General features: G+C 41.4%; 1 protein-coding gene across 1 annotated transcript; it reads left to right on the forward strand.

Annotated features, from left to right (window-relative positions):
• Nucleotides 1-265: 265 nt before the first annotated feature.
• Nucleotides 266-3033, forward strand: rbp4l (retinol binding protein 4, like). The gene is made up of 5 exons (XM_046306806.1): nt 266-414; nt 1171-1288; nt 1578-1714; nt 2010-2335; nt 2542-3033. Exons 2-5 carry the CDS (start codon nt 1172-1174, stop codon nt 2550-2552), a joined length of 591 nt encoding a protein of 196 aa, XP_046162762.1. The 5' UTR covers nt 266-414; nt 1171; the 3' UTR covers nt 2553-3033.
• Nucleotides 3034-17413: the final 14380 nt, after the last annotated feature.

Raw genomic sequence — 17413 nt, forward strand, 5'->3', positions numbered from 1 at the left:
TCCATCAGCATAGTAATGATTTATGTTCTGAAACACAACAACTAATGCTCATTACTGCTGGCTCTGTTTTCTCTAATCTTGCTGGTCCTCTGTGTTTGTAGAATAGATTTTCCCATTGTAAGTATGTGTGTGTTTGTGTGTGTGTTTCTTCACAGTTACATAAAGCCCTAATTGTTTTTACGGGAGGCATGGGCGGGTTCAGAGGTGAAGCCAGATTATAGTCGGAATTTCACCAACCCGGATTAACCCGAGATTTAATCACCTTATTTACTTACAAGAAGTGAAAATAATAATTAAGCTTGTCTGTGTTCGTGTATATAAAGGACCACAAACACAAGAGACTCCACAACCTAACGGACAACCACAAAACAGAGATCACTGAGTTCTACTTGCTGGTCATCTTTACAAAGAAGGGTAAGGTCCAGACACTTGGTAAAGAGGAGCCATGGATATAATATAACTTGATTATCTTACTGAAAACGTAAATATTGTTCTTGAATACAGTACAAATTTATTTTGGAAGATACTAGTTAGCTAAGAATGAGTTGTGCTTTTGTATATATGTGCATGCAAAATATGTGATTGGACAGCTCATTTTTACCTCAGGACCCTATGAACATATAACAGAATGACCATCGTTCCTAAAGAAAAATGTTTATGTCATTTTACTACAACTACTAGTGTGTTTACTAACTTCATTTGAAGCTCTCTCTCCTGATCTAGTGTCTATTTTGTCTAGTGTGGTCAGTTCATCCCCATTGTCTCTCTCTCTCTCTCTCTCTTTCTCTTTCTTTCTCTCTCTCTCTCTCTCTCTCTCTCTCTCTCTCTCTCTCTCTCTCTCTCTCTCTCTCTCTCTCTCTCTCTCTCTCTCTCTCTCTCTCTCTCTTCTCTCTCTCTCTCTCTCTCTCTCTCTCTCTCTCTCTCTCTCTCTCTCTCTCTCTCTCTCTCTCTCTCTCTCTCTCTCTCTCTCTGTCTCTCTCTCTCTCTCTGTGTGTGTGTCTCTCTCTCTCTGTGTGTGTCTCTCTCTCTCTCTCTCTCTCTCTCTCTCTCTCTCTCTCTCTCTCTCTCTCTCTCTCTCTCTCTCTCTCTCTCTCTCTCTCTCTCTCTCTCTCTCTCTCTCTCTCTCTCTCTCTCTCTCTCTTACTCTCTCTCTCTCTCTCTGCTGTGCAGCATGGGATCCTCAAAGCTGACTCTCCTCATGGTCCTGATGGCCTGCGTGGAACACACCTGGTCTGCTTCCTGCGTGGTCGACAGCTTCACAGTCAAGGAGGACTTTGAACCGAAGAGGGTGAGCTTTGCTACAGTACATACATTATGGGTCACATCCCTAGACAGACAAAAACAAGCAATGATGTCAGTGAATGATGTCAGTTCTAAACATGATTGGATAAACATGGCTGTACGAGAATGTTTAACGTAAATGAATATGAGAGTATTACAATGATCTACTGATGAAGTCTTACATCTCCATATATACATTTAGTGCTCTGGATTTCCACCCTCATCTCCATCACTGTCTACGGTATGTGTGAGCATTTCTCACCTTTCTGGTTTTGTTCTGTTTCTCTCTGTGGCAGTATGCAGGGAAGTGGTATGCCCTTCAGAAGAAGGACCCCGAGGGACTATTCCTCCAGGACAACATCTCCGCTGAGTACACCATCGATGATGACGGCACTATGACAGCCTCCTCCAAGGGACGTGTCACTCTCTTCGGGTGAGTAGGTCTATATCAACTTGGAAAAACTAGCATATAAAGCATAGAGTCTAAACTAATTGTCTAATTGTACAGAAGAATGTGGTTTGATATCCGAACATTAATCTAAACAATTTTTCTGTTAGACAACAAGATTTTGTGGACAGGAAATATAGACAACAGTTTACAGTGTGTGTTATGGATCGCAATAATGTTGCGTTTGTATTTGACCTCCGGTTCTGTTTTGCGAGAGCTAATATGAGTTTGAGTTTGTTCTGGATTGTGTGCTGATGAGTGTGTGTTGTTGTGATGACAGGTTCTGGGTTGTGTGTGCTGACATGGCTGCCCAGTACAGTGTGCCTAACCCCACCACCCCCGGCAAGATGTTTATGAACTACCAGGGGCTGGCCAGCTACCTGTCCAGTGGAGGTGACAACTACTGGGTGATTGACACCGACTATGACAACTATGCCATCACCTACGCCTGCCGTACACTGAAGGAGGATGGAAGCTGCGAGGATGGTTACTCCCTGATCTTTTCCCGTAACCCACGTGGCCTACCCCCAGCCATCCAGCGCATTGTCCGTGGGAAACAAGAGGAGATCTGCATGGCTGGCCAGTTCGAGCCTGTCCTGCAGTCCGGTGAGTTGGACACAGCATGGAAAAAAATGAGATCCCATCTGGATAATTGCAATGAGAGCATTTATCCAGAGCATCCTGATTAATGAATGAAAGATAAGCGGGAGCTTAGAGTTGCAGTTAAAATACAATAAAAAACTATTCACAGCCTTAGGAAGATAACTTATTCATGCTCCCTAACCTAACTTATTTTTCTCTTTCATCTACAGGAGCTTGCTAAGTTGGTAGCACACCCTGTGCTCAATTCCTTAAACATGCTGGCATGAGAAGAGGCCTCCAGGGCCGATGGATGCATCCATAACAGAGCTGTAGAAGTGAATAGACTGTGTTGCTAGGCGGGAGGGAAGAAGCCCGCCTCAGCCACCCATTGTCTCAAGGGAAGGGTTGCTCAATTAGGTTGGTGTGTTCTGTCAAGTCAAGTGCGTGTGTTAAAATGTATCTTCTTTTTTTTCAACAAATCTCTGAGTTGCATCCATGTTTGATCAAGACTGCATTTAAGCAAAAATGCCTGAGTGTGTGTGGTATATGGCCAATATACCTTGGCTAAGGGCTGTTCTAATACACGACGCAATGCGGAGTGCCTTGATACAGACCGTAGCCATGGTAAATGGCCATACATCACAAACCCCCGAGCAGCCTTTTTGCTATTATGAACTGGTTGCCAATGTAATTAGAGCAGTAAAAATAAATGCTTTGTCATACCCTTGGTATCTGGTCTGATATGCTATGGCTTTCAGCCAATCAGCATTAAAGAGGCAAACCACCCAGTTTATAAAGAGCGATACCTGAGGTACATTGAGACCAACACTGAGACAAAGCACCACAACAAACCTCAAAGTTACCCTGAACAAAAATATAAACGCAACACTCAACAATTTCAAAGATTTTACTGAGTTCACAGTTAATCTATGTTTTTCACATCACTGGGAATACAGATACGCATCTTTTAGCCACAGATCCTTTAAAACAAAGATCAGACATTTTCAGCATTCAGGAATTGTGTACAAATCCTTGCGACATGGAGCCACGCATTATCACTTTTAGTTTTTAGTTATTATATTTTTAGTCCAGCAAATTCAACCAAATCTATCTGGACATGGATACTACACTGAGTATACCAAACTGGGGCACAACTACCTACCCCCCTATTCGACAGCGCAAAACCTAGCAGTACTATTTAATTTCTCTGAGAGTGAGGTGGATTCAGTTGAAGTAGGAAGTTTACATACACAGGGCTTTTAGCCAAACCTTGACTTTACATTTAAACTCAGTCATTTTTTGGGAGGACCCATTTATGACAATTCCTGACATTTAATTCTTCAATATAAATATACCTCCCATTTGTCTTAGGTCAGTTAGGATCACCACTTTATTTTCAGAATGTGAAACATCAGAATCATAGTAGAGAGAATGATTTATTTCAGATTTTATTTCTTTCATCACAGATAGAGGTGGAGGTGGACATAGAGGTGGAGGTGGAGATAGAGATAGACGTGGAGGTTGGGGTGGAGGTAGAGATGAAGGTGGAGGAGGAGGTGGAGATAGAGGTGGAGGTGAAGGTAGAGATAGAGGTGGAGGTGGGGGTAGAGATGGAGGAGGTAGAGATGGTGGTATTTGTATTTATTATGGATCATATCAAATGTATTTATAAAGCCCTTCTTACATCAGCTGATATTTCAAAGTACTGTACAGAAACCCAGCCTAAAACCCCAAACAGCAAGCAATGCAGGTGTAGAAGCACGGTGGCTAGGAAAAACTCCCTAGAAAGGGCTGAACCTAGGAAGAAACATAGAGCGTAACCAGGCTATGAGGGGTGGCCAAGATGTTCAAATGTTCATAGATGACCAGCAGGGTCAAATAATAATAATCACAGTGGTTGTCGAGGGTGCAACAGCTCAGCACCTCAGGAGTAAATGTCAGTTGGCATTTCATAGCCGATCATTCAGAGTATCTCTGCCACTCCTGCTGTCTCTAGAGAGTTGAAAACAGCAGGTCTGGGACAGGTAGCACATCCGGTGAAAAGGTCAGGGTTCCATAGCCGCAGGCAGAACAGTTGAAACTGGAGCAGTAGCACGGCCAGGTGGACTGGGGACAGCAAGGAGTCATCAGGTCAGGTAGTCCTGAGACATGGTCCTAAGGCTCAGGTCCTCCGAGAGAGAGAAAGAAAGAGAGAAAGAGAAAGAAAGAGAAAATTAAAAAGAGCATACTTAAATTCACACAGGACACCGGATTAGACAGGAGAAATATTCCAGATATAACAGACTGACCCTAGCCCCCCGACACAAACTACTGAAGCATAAATACTGGAGGCTGAGAAAGGAGGGGTCGGGAGACATTGTGGCCCCATCCAACGATACCCCCGGACAGGAACAAACAGGTAGGATATAACCCCACCCACTTTGCCAAAGCACAGCCCCACACCACTAGAGGGATTTCTTCAACCACAGGCCGAGTATAGCCCACAAAGATCTCTACCATGGCACAATCCAAGGGGGGGTGCCAACCCAGACAGGAAGATCACGTCAGTGACTCAACCCACTCAAGTGACGCAACCCTCCTAGGGACGGCATGGAAGAGCATCAGTAAGCCAGTGATTCAGCCCCTGTAATAGGGTTAGAGGCAGAGAATCCCAGTGGAGAGAGGGGAACCGGCCAGGCAGAGACAGCAAGCATGGTTCGTTGCTCCAGTGCCTTTCCGTTCACACACTCCTGGGCCACACTACACTTAATCATAGGACCTACTGAAGAGATGAGTCTTCAATGAAGACTTAAAGGTTGAGACCGAGTCTGCGTCTCTCACATGGGTAGGCAGACCATTCCATAAAAATGGAGCTCTATAGGAGAAAGCCCTGCCTCCAGCTGTTTGCTTAGAAATTCTAGGGGTAGTTAGGAGGCCTGCATCTTGTGACCGTAGAGTACGTGTAGGTATGTACGGCAGGACCAAATCAGAAAGATAGGTAGGTGCACGCCCATGTAATGCTTTGTAGGTTAGCAGTAAAACCTTGAAATCAGCCCTTGCCTTAACAGGAAACAAATGTAGAGAGGCTAGCACTGGAGTAATATGATCACATTTTTTGGTTCTAGTCAAGATTCTATCAGTCGTGTTTAGCACTAACAACCTAGAAGTGACAAAAGCATGGATACATTTTTCTGCATCATTTTTGGACAGAAAGTTTCTGACTCATGCAATGTTACATAGATGGAAAAAAGCTGTCCTTGAAACAGTCTTGATATGTTCGTCAAAAGAGAGATCAGGGTTCAGAGTAATGCCGAGGTCCTTCACAGTTTTATTTTAGACAACTGTACAACTATCAATATCAATTGTCAGATTCAACAGAAGATCTCTTTGTTTCTTGGGTCCTAGAACAATCATCTCTGTTTTGTCCAAGTTTAGAAGTTTAAAATTTGCAGCCATCCACTTTGTTAAGTCTGAAACACAGGCTTCCAGGGAGGGCAATTTTGGGACTTCACCATGTTTCATCGAAATGTACAGCTGTTTGTCATCCGCATAGCAGTGAAAGTTAACATTATGTTTCCGAATGACATCACCAAGAGGTAAGATATATAGTGAAAACAATAGTGGTCCTAAAACGGAACCTTGAGGAACACCGAAATTTACAGTTGATTTGTCAGAGGACAAAACATCGACAGAAAATATCTAAACCAGGCCAGAACTTGTCCGTGTAGACCAATTTGGGTTTCCAATCTCTCCAAAAGAATGTGGTGATCAATGGTATCAAAAGCAGCACTAAGGTCTAGGAGCATGAGGACAGATGCAGAGCCTCGGTCTGACGCCATTAAAAGGTAATTTACCACCTTCACAAGTGCAGTCTCAGTGCTATGATGGGGTCTAAAACCAGACTGAAGCATTTCATATACATTGTTTGTCTTCAGGAAGGCAGTGAGATACTGTGCAGCAGCTTTTTCCCCCAAAATTGAGAGGAATGGAAGATTCGATATAGGCCGCTAGTTTTTTATATTTTCTGGGCCATGGTTTGGCTTTTACACGAGAGGCTTTATTACTGCCACTTTTAGTGAGTTTGGTACACATCCGGCACATAGAGAGTCGTTTATTATGTTCAGCATAGGATGGCCAAGCACAGGAAGCATCTCTTTCAGCAGTTTAGTTGGAATAGGGTCCAGTATGCAGCTTGAAGGTTTAGAGGCCATGATTATTTTCAACATTGTGTCAAGAGATATAGTACTAAAACACTTGAGTGTCTCCCTTGATCCTAGGTCCTGGCAGAGTTGTGCAGACTCAGGACAACTGAGCTTTGGAGGAATCGGCAGATTTAAAGAGGAATCCGTAATTTGCTTTCTAATGATCATGATCTTTCCTTCAAAGAAGTTCATGAATGTATCACTGCTGAAGTGAAAGCCATCCTCTCTTGGGGAATGCTGCGTTTTAGTTAGCTTTGTGACAGTATCAAAAATACATTTTGGATTGTTCTTATTTTCCTCAATTAAGTTGGAAAAATAGGATGATCGAGCAGCAGTGAGGACTCTTCGATACTGCACGGTACTGTCTTTCCAAGCTAGTTGGAAGACTTCCAGTTTGGTGTGGCGCCATTTCTGTTACAATTTTCTGGAAGCTTGCTTCAGAGCTCAGGTATTTTCTGTATACCAGGGAGCGAGTTTCTTATGACAAATGTTATTTGTTGTTCAGGGTGCGACTGCATCTAGGGTATTGCGCAAGTTTAAATTGAGTTCCTCAGTTAGGTGGTTAACTGATTTTGGGGTAGGTAGAGGGAGTCTGGAAGGGCATCTAGGAATCTTTGGGTTATCCGAGAATTTATAGCACGGCTTTTGATGATCCTTGGTTAAATCAAAAGTCTCAGAGTACAAATATCAGTTAACCACCTAACTGAGGAACTCAATTTTACCTAGCGCAATATCCTAGATGCAGTCGCACCCCTAAAAACAAAAAACATTTGCCATAAGAAACTAGCTTCCTGGTATACATAAAATACCCGAGCTCTGAAGCAAGCTTCCAGAAATGGATCCCCATTAGCTGCTGCCAACGCAAGAGCTACTCTTCCTGGGGTCCAGCAAAATTAAGGCAGTTTATACAAATGTAAAACATTACAATACATTCACAGATTTCAAAATAGTGATGAAATCAATCTCTCCTCCACTTTCAGCCAGGAGAGATTGACATGCATATTATTAATATTAGCTCTCTGTGTACATCCATCTGAAACTAACTGCAGCTCTTTGATGAGTGTTGCAATCATTTCAGTCAAGTCAGTGGCATGTTGTTAGTAAAAATTGAAAAAAGCAGGTGGAGGTAGGTCACTGTGATGATTTTAACTGAAACATCCTCCCTCGTAAGAAAGCTTCGCAAACCAGCCAATAAGCTGCCATGTTGAGTAGGTGAAGGCAAGACAAAAATAAAACCAAAAACCCATTGGCTTAACAATAAAGTGACAAGGGGAATCACCAATATAACCATGTTACATATGGGGTGGAAGGTGTATGATCGCAAACCCCATTGAACCTATGGCAATTTCCAGGCAATGTAGGAGGCCTGTAGTGGCATTCCAGTCCTTTCAGGGGTGGAGGTGTCATGCTAAATCAAATCAAATTGTATTGTTCACATACACATGGTTCGCAGATGTTAATGCGAGTGTAGCGAAATGCTTGTGTTTCTAGTTCCAACAGTGCAGTAATGTCTAACAAGCAATCTAATAATTGCACAACAACTACCTAATACACACAAATGTAAAGGGATGGAATAAGAATATGTACATAAAAATACATAGATGAGCAATGGCCGAGCAGCATAGGCAAGATGCAGTAGATGGTATAAAACACAGTATACACATATGAGATGAGTTACGTAAGATACAGTTGACGTCGGAAGTTTACATACACTTAGGATGGAGTCATTAAAACTAGTTTTTCAACCACTTCACAAATGTTTTGTTAACAAACTATAGTTTTGGCAAGTCGGTTAGGACATCTACTTTGAGCATGACACAAGTAATTTTTCAATTTTTTGAGAAATACGTTTTTGTGCTTATGGCAAATGTCTGTGATCTTTTATTTCAACTTATGAAACATGGGACCAACACTGTCAGGATTTGGCCAGGGTTGTTCCGGTTTTTGGTCACTAGATGCCCCCATTGTGCCTTTTGACCTTTTGTTTCCCTTGATCCCCATTATTATTTGCACCTGTGCCTCGTTTCCCCTGATTGTATTTAAACCCTTTGTTTTCCTCTGTTCTTTGCTCTGTGTTTGTATGTTAGCACCCAGCCCTAGTACTCTGAGAACTCTTGTTGATCCCGGTGGACTCTCTTGTGGAATTCTGTTTTTTTTGTTCTTGTTTGTTTGTTTTTTGAGTATCTTTTGAGGCTTTTTGTGCTTTACCTTCCACCTTGTGGATTTACCTTTTTTGTCTTGGAGGATTACCTTTGTTCTTGTAGGATTCCTTTTGAGGTTGTGGAGTTACATGTTTTCCTGAAGAACTTCACTTTTTACTTAATTAAATACACCGTCTCAAGTACTGCTGCGTCTGCCTCATCTTCTGGGTTCTGCAGACTATTCGTGGCTCAGTTGGTTAAGTGACTGTTTCTCACTCTGAAGACCCGGGTTCGTAACTGGGTCCTGACAAACACTTTACATGTTGCGTTTATATTTTTGTTCACAATAAAGTTTTAGTCCAGCAAATTCACCCAATTCTATCTGGACATGAATAATACACTGAGTACACCAAACAGTGGTACACCTACCTAATATTAGGTTGAGTATGAAACATGGGACCAACACATTCTTCCTTCAGCTATTCAGTGTAATAATAGAAACAGTGACACAAGGAATAAATACACAGTGAATAACAATAACGAGTAAAAATAGCGTGGCTATACAGTATACAAGGAGTACCGAGACAGTGTGCAGGGTTCAAGGTAATTGAGGTAGCTATGTACACACACGTAGGGGTTAAATAAACATGAAATAAAAACAATTTTAAAAAGGGATAAAGTCACTAGGCAACAGAATAGATCATAGACAGTAGTAGCAGCGCATGTGAAAGTGTGTGTGTGTGTAGTCAGTATGCATGTGTTATGTGTGTGTGGATGTACAGTTGAAGTCGGAAGTTTACATATACTTCGGTTGGAGTCATTAAAACTCGTTATTCATCCAAAAATGTATTTTTAACCAAACTATAGTTTTGGCAAGTCGGTTAGGACACATACATTGTGCATGACACAAGTAATTTTTCCAGCAATTGTTTACAGACAGATTATTTCACTTATAATTCACTGTATCACAATTCCAGTGGGTCAGAAGATTACATACACTAAATTGACTGAGCCTTTAAACAGCTTGGAAAATTTCAGAAAATGATGTCATGGCTTTAGAAGCTTCTGATAGGCTAATTGACATAATTTGAGTCAATTGGAGGTGTACCTGCGGATGTATTTCAAGGCCTACCTTCAAACTCAGTGCCTCTTTGCTTGACATCATGGGAAAATCCAAATAAAAATTGTAGACCTCCACAAGTCTGGTTCATCCTTGAATTTTCAAACGCCTGGAGGTACCACGTTCATCTGTACAAACAATAGTATGCAAGTATAAACACCATGGGATCACGCAGCCATCATACCGCTCAGGAAGGAGACGCGTTCTGTCTCCTAGAGATGAACGTACTTTGGTGCAAAAAGTGAAAATAAATCCCAGAACAACAGCAAACGACCATGTGAAGATGCTGGAGGAAACAGGTAAAAAAAAGTATTTATATCCACAGTAAAAACAAGTCCTATATCAACATAACCTGAAAGGCTGCTCATCAAGGAAGAAGCCATTACCTCAAAACCGCCATAAAAACGCCAGACTACGGTTTGCAACTGCACATGGGGACAAAGATCGTACTTTTTGGAGAAATGTCCTCTGGTGTGATGAAAGAAAAATGGGACTGCTTGGCCATAGTGACCATTGTTATGTTTGGAGGAAAAGGAGGAGGCTTGCCAGCCGATGAACACCATCCCAACCGTGAAGCATGGGGTGGCATCATCATGTTGTGGTGGTGCTTTGCTGCAGGAGGGACTGGTGCACTTCACAAAATAGATGGCGTCATGGGGAAGGACAATTATATGGATATATTGAAGCAACATCTCAAGACATCAGTCAGGAAGTTAAAGCTTGGTCGCAAATGGGTCCTCCAAATGGACAATGACCACAAGTATACTTCCAAAGTTGTGGCAAAATGGCCTAAGCACAACAAAGTCAAGATATTGCAGTGGCCATCACAAAACCCTGACCTCAGACCTAGGAAGCCTACAGACCTGACTCAGTTACAAGAGCTCTGTCAGGAGGAATGGGCCAAAATTCAACCAACTTATTGTGGGAAGCTTGTGGAAGGCTACCTGAAATGTTTGCCCCAATGTAAACAATTTAAAGGCAATGCTACCAAATACCAATTGTGTGTATATAAACTTCTGACCCACTGGGAATGTGATGAAAGAAATAAACACTGAAATAAATCATTCTCTCTACTATTATTCTGATATTTCACATTCTTAAAATAAACTGGTGATCCTAACTGACCTAAGACAGGGACGTTTTACTTTTTAAATGTCAGGAATTGTAAACTTGAAAACTTCCGAGATCAACTTTATGTAAACATTATTAAAGTGGCATTTTATAAAAGTAACTAGTGATCCATTTATTAAAGTGGCTAATGATTTTAGTCTATGTTGGCATTCAAATTAATTAAGGATCGGACCCTTGCCTAAAATTCTTGCCTAAAATGGCATTCCCAAATCTAACTGCCTATAGCTCAGGCCCTGTAGCAAGGCTATGTATTTTATTGATACCATTTGAAAAGAAACACATTGAAGTTTGTGGAAAGGTGAAAGGAGTGTAGGAGAATATAACACATTAGATCTGGTAAAGTAATAAATAAAAATAATTGTACCATCTTTGAAATGCAAGAGAAAGGCTATACTGTACTATTCCAGCCCAGGTGTAATTTGGATTTTGGCCACTAGGTGGCAGCGGTGTATGTGCAAAGTTTTAGACTGATCCAAAGAACCATTGCATTTCTATTCAGAACTTTGAATCGAGACTGCCCAAATGTGCCTAATCTGTTTATTAATAACTTTTCATGTTCAAAACAGTGTACTCTCCTCAAACAATAGCATGGTATAATTTCACTATAATAGCTACTGTAAATTGGACAGTGCAGTTAGATTAACAAGAATTTAAGCTTTCTGCCAATATCAGATATGCCTATGTCCCAGGAAAGGTTCTTGTTACTTACAACCTCATGCTAATCTCATTAACCTAGATTAGCTCAACCATCCCGCAGGGGACCCACCGATCCTGGAGAAGATTTATACATTTATTTAACAGTCTGATGACCTTGAGATAGAAGCAGTTTTTCAGTCTCTCGGTCCCAGCTTTGATGCACTTGTACTGACCCCATCTTCTGGATGGTAGCGGGGTGAACAGGCAGTGGCTCAGGTGGTTGTTGTGCTTGATGATCTTTTTGGCCTTCCTGTGACATCGGGTACTGTAGGTGTGTCCTGGAGGGCAGGTAGTTTGCCCCCCGGTGATGCATTATGCAGACCGCACCACCCTCTGGAGAGCCTTGCGGTTGAGGGCAGTGCAATTGCCGTACCAGGGGGTGACACAGCTCGACAGGATGCTCTCAATTGTGTGTCTGTTGTGAGGGTTTTAGGTGACAAGCCACATTTCTTCAGCCTCCTGAGGTTGAAGAGGCGCTATTGCGCTTTCTTGACCACACTGTCTGTGTGGGTGGACCATTTCAGTTTGTCCATGATGTGTATGCCGAAGGAACTTAAGTTGCAGAAACATTTCAAGGGTGATCATTGGAAACAGGATGCACCTGAACTCAATTTTGAGTCTCATAGCAAAGGGTCAGAATACTTACGTAAATAATGTATTCATATATTTTTTTATCTTTAATACATTTGCAAAAATTTCTAATAACCTGTTTTTGCTTTGTCATTATGGGGTATTCTGTGTTGCTGATTTATTTATTTTTTAAATCAATTTTAGAATAAGGCTGTAGCGTAACAAAATGTGGAAAAAGTCAAGGGGTCTGAATATTTCCGTAGGCACTTTATGTCCTAAATACAAAGTGTTATATTTGGGACAAATCCAACGCAACACGTCACTGAGTACCACTCTTCATATCCAAGCATGGTGGTGGCTGCGTCATGTTATGGGTGTTTGTCATCGGCAAGGACTACGTTTTTTATGATCAAAAGAAACAGAATAGCGTCAAGCACTGGCAAGAGGAAGAGAGGAAATCCTGGTTCAGTCTGCTTTCCAACAGACACTGGGAGACAAATTCACCTTTCAGCAGGACAATAACCTAAAACACAAGGCCAATATATACACTGGAGTTGCTTACCAAGATGAAATTGAATGTTCCTGAGTGGCCAAGGTACAGTTTTGACTTAATCAGCTTTAAAATCTACGGCACAGCTTGAAAATGGCTGTCTAGCAATGATCAGCAACCAACTTGACAGAGCTTGAAGAATTTTTTTAATAATAATGTGTGAATATTGTACAATCCAGGACAAGTGTGCAAAGCTATTAGAGACGTACCCAGAAAGACTTTCAGCTGTAATTGCTGCCAAATGTGATTTTCAAATGTATTGACTCAGCGGTAACTACTTATGTACATGATACATTTCTGTATTTATTTTTCAGTAAACTTTTCAAAAAATATATTTTCACAGTTATTATGGGCTATTGTGTGTAGAAGGGTGGAAAATTTATTTGATAAATTTTGAATTCATGCTGTAACACAACAAAATGTGGAATAAGTCAAGGGATATGAATACTTTCTGAAGACACTGTATATAGATATAGTAAACATTCACAAACACCTGTTGCATAAAACTGGACTCAGGGGTAGATGTAACATAATAAATCTAAATCCGAGACACTCAAATTAGTGTGATATGTTACATTTCATATGGTATGTATTCATTTGTGGCTGTCCATCATACATCTTGTATGATGGCTTACGAATTACAATTCATATGATATGAATTTCAGTTAGCGCAATATGTCACTAACGGCAATTTCTTACAATATGTTATGAATTTGAAAAATGTATGATATGTAACAAACTACAATTTGTAGCTCGGTGGCGAGGTGGTTAAACATAATGTTTAGCAAGGCTAGGGCTTAGTGTTAGAGGTTAAGGTTATGGTTATGGTTAAGGTTAGGAATTATGTTAAAGGGTTAGCTTTAGGGTTAAGTGTTAGGTTAAAGATTTAAGTTTAGGGTTATTGTTAGGATTAGGAGTTAGGTTAAAGGGTTAAGGTAAGGATTAGCTAAAATGCTAAGTAGTTTCAAAGAGCTGGCCTTTTTAATAACAGTGTAGCTAGTTTATTTTGAGTCTATTGTGTTGTTGTTTTGTATTCCACTGGTCCAGATGGTCCCACTCACCAGTCCCTTAGACGCCAGATTGCTAATTACAGCTTCTCCTCACAGAACCTCTTTGTAAGAGCCATAGTTAATAATATAAGTGGATTTACCTGCACAGTTGTTCTCCTGTAGTCTGTGAACTGTGAATACTGGCAGACAGAGACTCCACTGGTCCAGGTCCAGTTAGGTCCACACTCGGTAATGATAGGTCCAGACTAGGTCCACACTAGGTACAGCTAGGTCCACACTAGGTCCAGCTCTGTCCACACTAGGTACAGCTAGGTTCAGACTAGGTCCAGACTAGGTCCAGCTAGGACCAGACTAGGTTCAGACTAGGTCCAGACTAGGTCCAGCTAGGTCCACACTAGGTCCACACTAGGTCCAGCTAGGTCCAGACTAGGTCCCGTCTAGGTCCAGACTGGGTCCAGCTAGGTCCAGACTAGGTCCAGAATAGGTCCAGCTAGGTCCACACTAGGTCCAGCTAGGTCCACACTAGGTCCAGCTCGGTCCACACTAGGTCCAGCTAGGTCCAGACTAGGTCCCGTCTAGGTCCAGCTAGGTCCAGACTAGGTCCAGCTAGGTCCAGACTAGGTCCAGACTAGGTCCAGCTAGGTCCACACTAGGTCCAGCTAGGTCCAGACATGGTCCAGACTAGGTCCAGCTAGGTCCAGACTAGGTCCAGTCTAGGTCCAGCTAGGTCCAGCTAGGTCCAGCTAGGTCCAGACTAGGTCCAGTCTAGGACAGTTCTGAAAGTCAGTTCTCTCTCACACCAGCTCAACGGCCTCAACTCCTGAATCATGAGACCACAGATATCCTATTAAATTATCAAGTTAGTTCTAATATGTAATTCTTTGTGTGAGCCTTCAAAGCCTTTACCCGGAAAGTCCCCATGTGAATATGGCCCACACAAAATGTGACTTTGTGTATTAACAGAATAGCTGAGTTGCAATAGGCTTATCAAGCTAGTTATTCAGGAACTGTTTTCTCCTGTTGGGGGGTGAACAACCTACCGTCAATCATACCTTAACTTTGGATACAAAGTATCTAAGATGAGTAAAACATGTCTAGACTGTGGTTTCTCACTCTGCTATCTCGGCCTTGAGCCTGGGTGACAATCAGCAGGTTCAGACCATTCTCAGCCTGAGAACTAAAGCAGTACATCTCCATTTACCCAGTACTTTTCAGTCATTGCGCATTGCAAGCATACAAAGGTTATCACATATATACAGTAATCATGGCATTGGCAAGTTCTTAACTTCCCTGCATGGGCTGATTTTTTAATTGTACCTTTATTTAACTAGGCAAGTCAGTTAAGAACAAATTATTATTTACAATGGCGGCCTACACCGGCCAAAGCTGGACGACACTGGGCCAATTGTGCACCACCCGATGGGACTCCCAATCACAGCCCGTTCTGATACAGCCTGGATTTGAACCAGGGTGTCTGTAGTGACACCTCAAGCACTGAGCCTTAGACCGCTGTGCCACTGATGAGACAGTGGATAACACAGTCAGATGGAACAGATACATTTTAACATCATAGATTTAGCCGGATGTAACTTGTGGAATAGACACCAGCTGGAATGTGCTTTTAACCTATCAGCATTCAGGATTAGACCCACCCGTTGTATAAAAGGCTATATTTAAACCATGATCACCCACTGAGAAATACTGTAGTTATGATATGCAGCAAATGTGTAGCTATGTGTCTAATGTTAGCTAGGCTAGGAGTTAGGGTTAAGCATTAAGGTTAGGGCTAGGGTTAAGGTTAGGGCTAGGGTTAAGGTCAGGGTTAAGGTTAAGGTTAGAGTTAGGAGTTAGGTCAAAGGGTTAAGGTTAGGGTTAGAGGGTTAGCTATCATGCTAAGTAGTTGCAAAATTGCTAATTAGCTAAAATTGTAATGTTGTCTGTGATGACATTTTATCACGCAAACTTTGGGTTTGCTTAGACATTCACGTTAACACGCTACCATCCACCCCGACCAACTGCCTATTAACCTGAAATGTATAACATATTTGTATGTTATTGTAATTTGTAACATATCATACAAGATGTATGATGAACATTCAGAAATGAAAACATACTATATGAAATGTCATGTATGTGTCATTAATTTGAGTGTCCTCGATTTACATTTACTATGTTATGTCTAGTCTATGAGAACAGGCTGGTTTCATTGCCATGCAGTTTCCTTTGCCTTTTCTAACTTCCTTTCTGTACTATTCAACAGTGGTGATTGTGGCATGATGAGAACTCAAGATAGGAGATTGTTCCCTCTAGTGGCACATGGTATTTTTAATTTGGCCTAACAGAGACAGAAGAAAAAGCAAGACACTCAACCTTAACCCACATTTTTCCTGATCGCTTATTTGATTTATTATACTTTTCTTAATGCTTAGGTTGTTACGAGTGTACTGATATAAGTCCCATAAACTTTAAGAAAAAACACTTCATACAGGAGTAGTGCCTGTTGTTCACACACGCTAGAATGACCCACCTGATCTTGCCTCCTCCCATCGCCTTTCCTTTTTGAATAATTGTTCAAGCGGCCACTTGAGTATCTGGTCAATATAATGGATAATCTGGGGACACAGTTGCCCAGAGCAAGCTGTTCCCTTCCTCACTTGAACATGCCAGATATTCTGGAGGAACCGTGAGCTCATGAGGAGAGCATGCTGACACGCTAGAGGGAATGCCCACTTACACAGATCATTTTTTCTATGGTAAACAGCCCGAGTAAACTATCTTATTTATCCACCATCATTAGTGCTACCACACTCATGAGGAAGAGTGAGGATTATGCAATGATTAGGGATTTATTTGTATCTTTATGGTACCTCAAATCTGTATGGTATGCATTATTTTCCCTCAACAACTGTTCGCCCCCCGTCCTAAAAAGACAAAAACAGAAAGTAATTGGTGACTGATTAAGAAACAAAAAACGTATGGACTTTATAGTGAACTTAGTGTGACTCAGCATTATAGCCAGACCTAGATGTAAAAACACATTATTCTATGGTTACAATATAACCCAAAGGACTTTACAACAACAATAACTAGACAACATTGACTGGGGAACTTTGATCTGGAAACAAAGCTTAAAATGTAATTTTAAGCAAGCCAAAGTATGTTTTGCAACTACATATTGCTCTTATTATTTTGAAACCATCCGTCTTGTCAGGATCAAAGGGGGAATGTCCAACATTGCTGCTCAAGCTAAGCTCTGATTCTACTCATTCTAAGCCATAGGCAGAATTCTATCGCATTCATGACTACCTTCGTTGCTGGAAATAAAAGTAGACTACAGGCTTTGTTACCGCAATATCTTTCAGATATATAGAAAAGGCAGCTAAAAGTTGGCGGCATGGTAAAGTTTGTGGCTAAACATCTTGGTATGTAAGGGGTATTAGTTAGAGTGGATCTCAAGGTCAAAAGTGTATCTGCTGTAAACCTGGATGAGATGGTAACCAATAGGTCACTTTTCCAAGCTCGCTAACTAATCCTATTCAAACATTTACATGTTGATACAAAAAACTGTTTACTCTCTTCAAAGGAAGTTAATGTGTAAAGGACCTTTAATTACTCTCACACCTAGGGTTGCAAAAATTCTTGGTACGTTCAAAAACTTTTGCCAAAATACCGGCTGTAGGATTGCCGGAATCAGGAGGGAATA

This window comes from Oncorhynchus gorbuscha, linkage group LG16, assembly GCF_021184085.1.
Source record: "Oncorhynchus gorbuscha isolate QuinsamMale2020 ecotype Even-year linkage group LG16, OgorEven_v1.0, whole genome shotgun sequence".
NCBI lineage: Eukaryota > Metazoa > Chordata > Actinopteri > Salmoniformes > Salmonidae > Oncorhynchus > Oncorhynchus gorbuscha.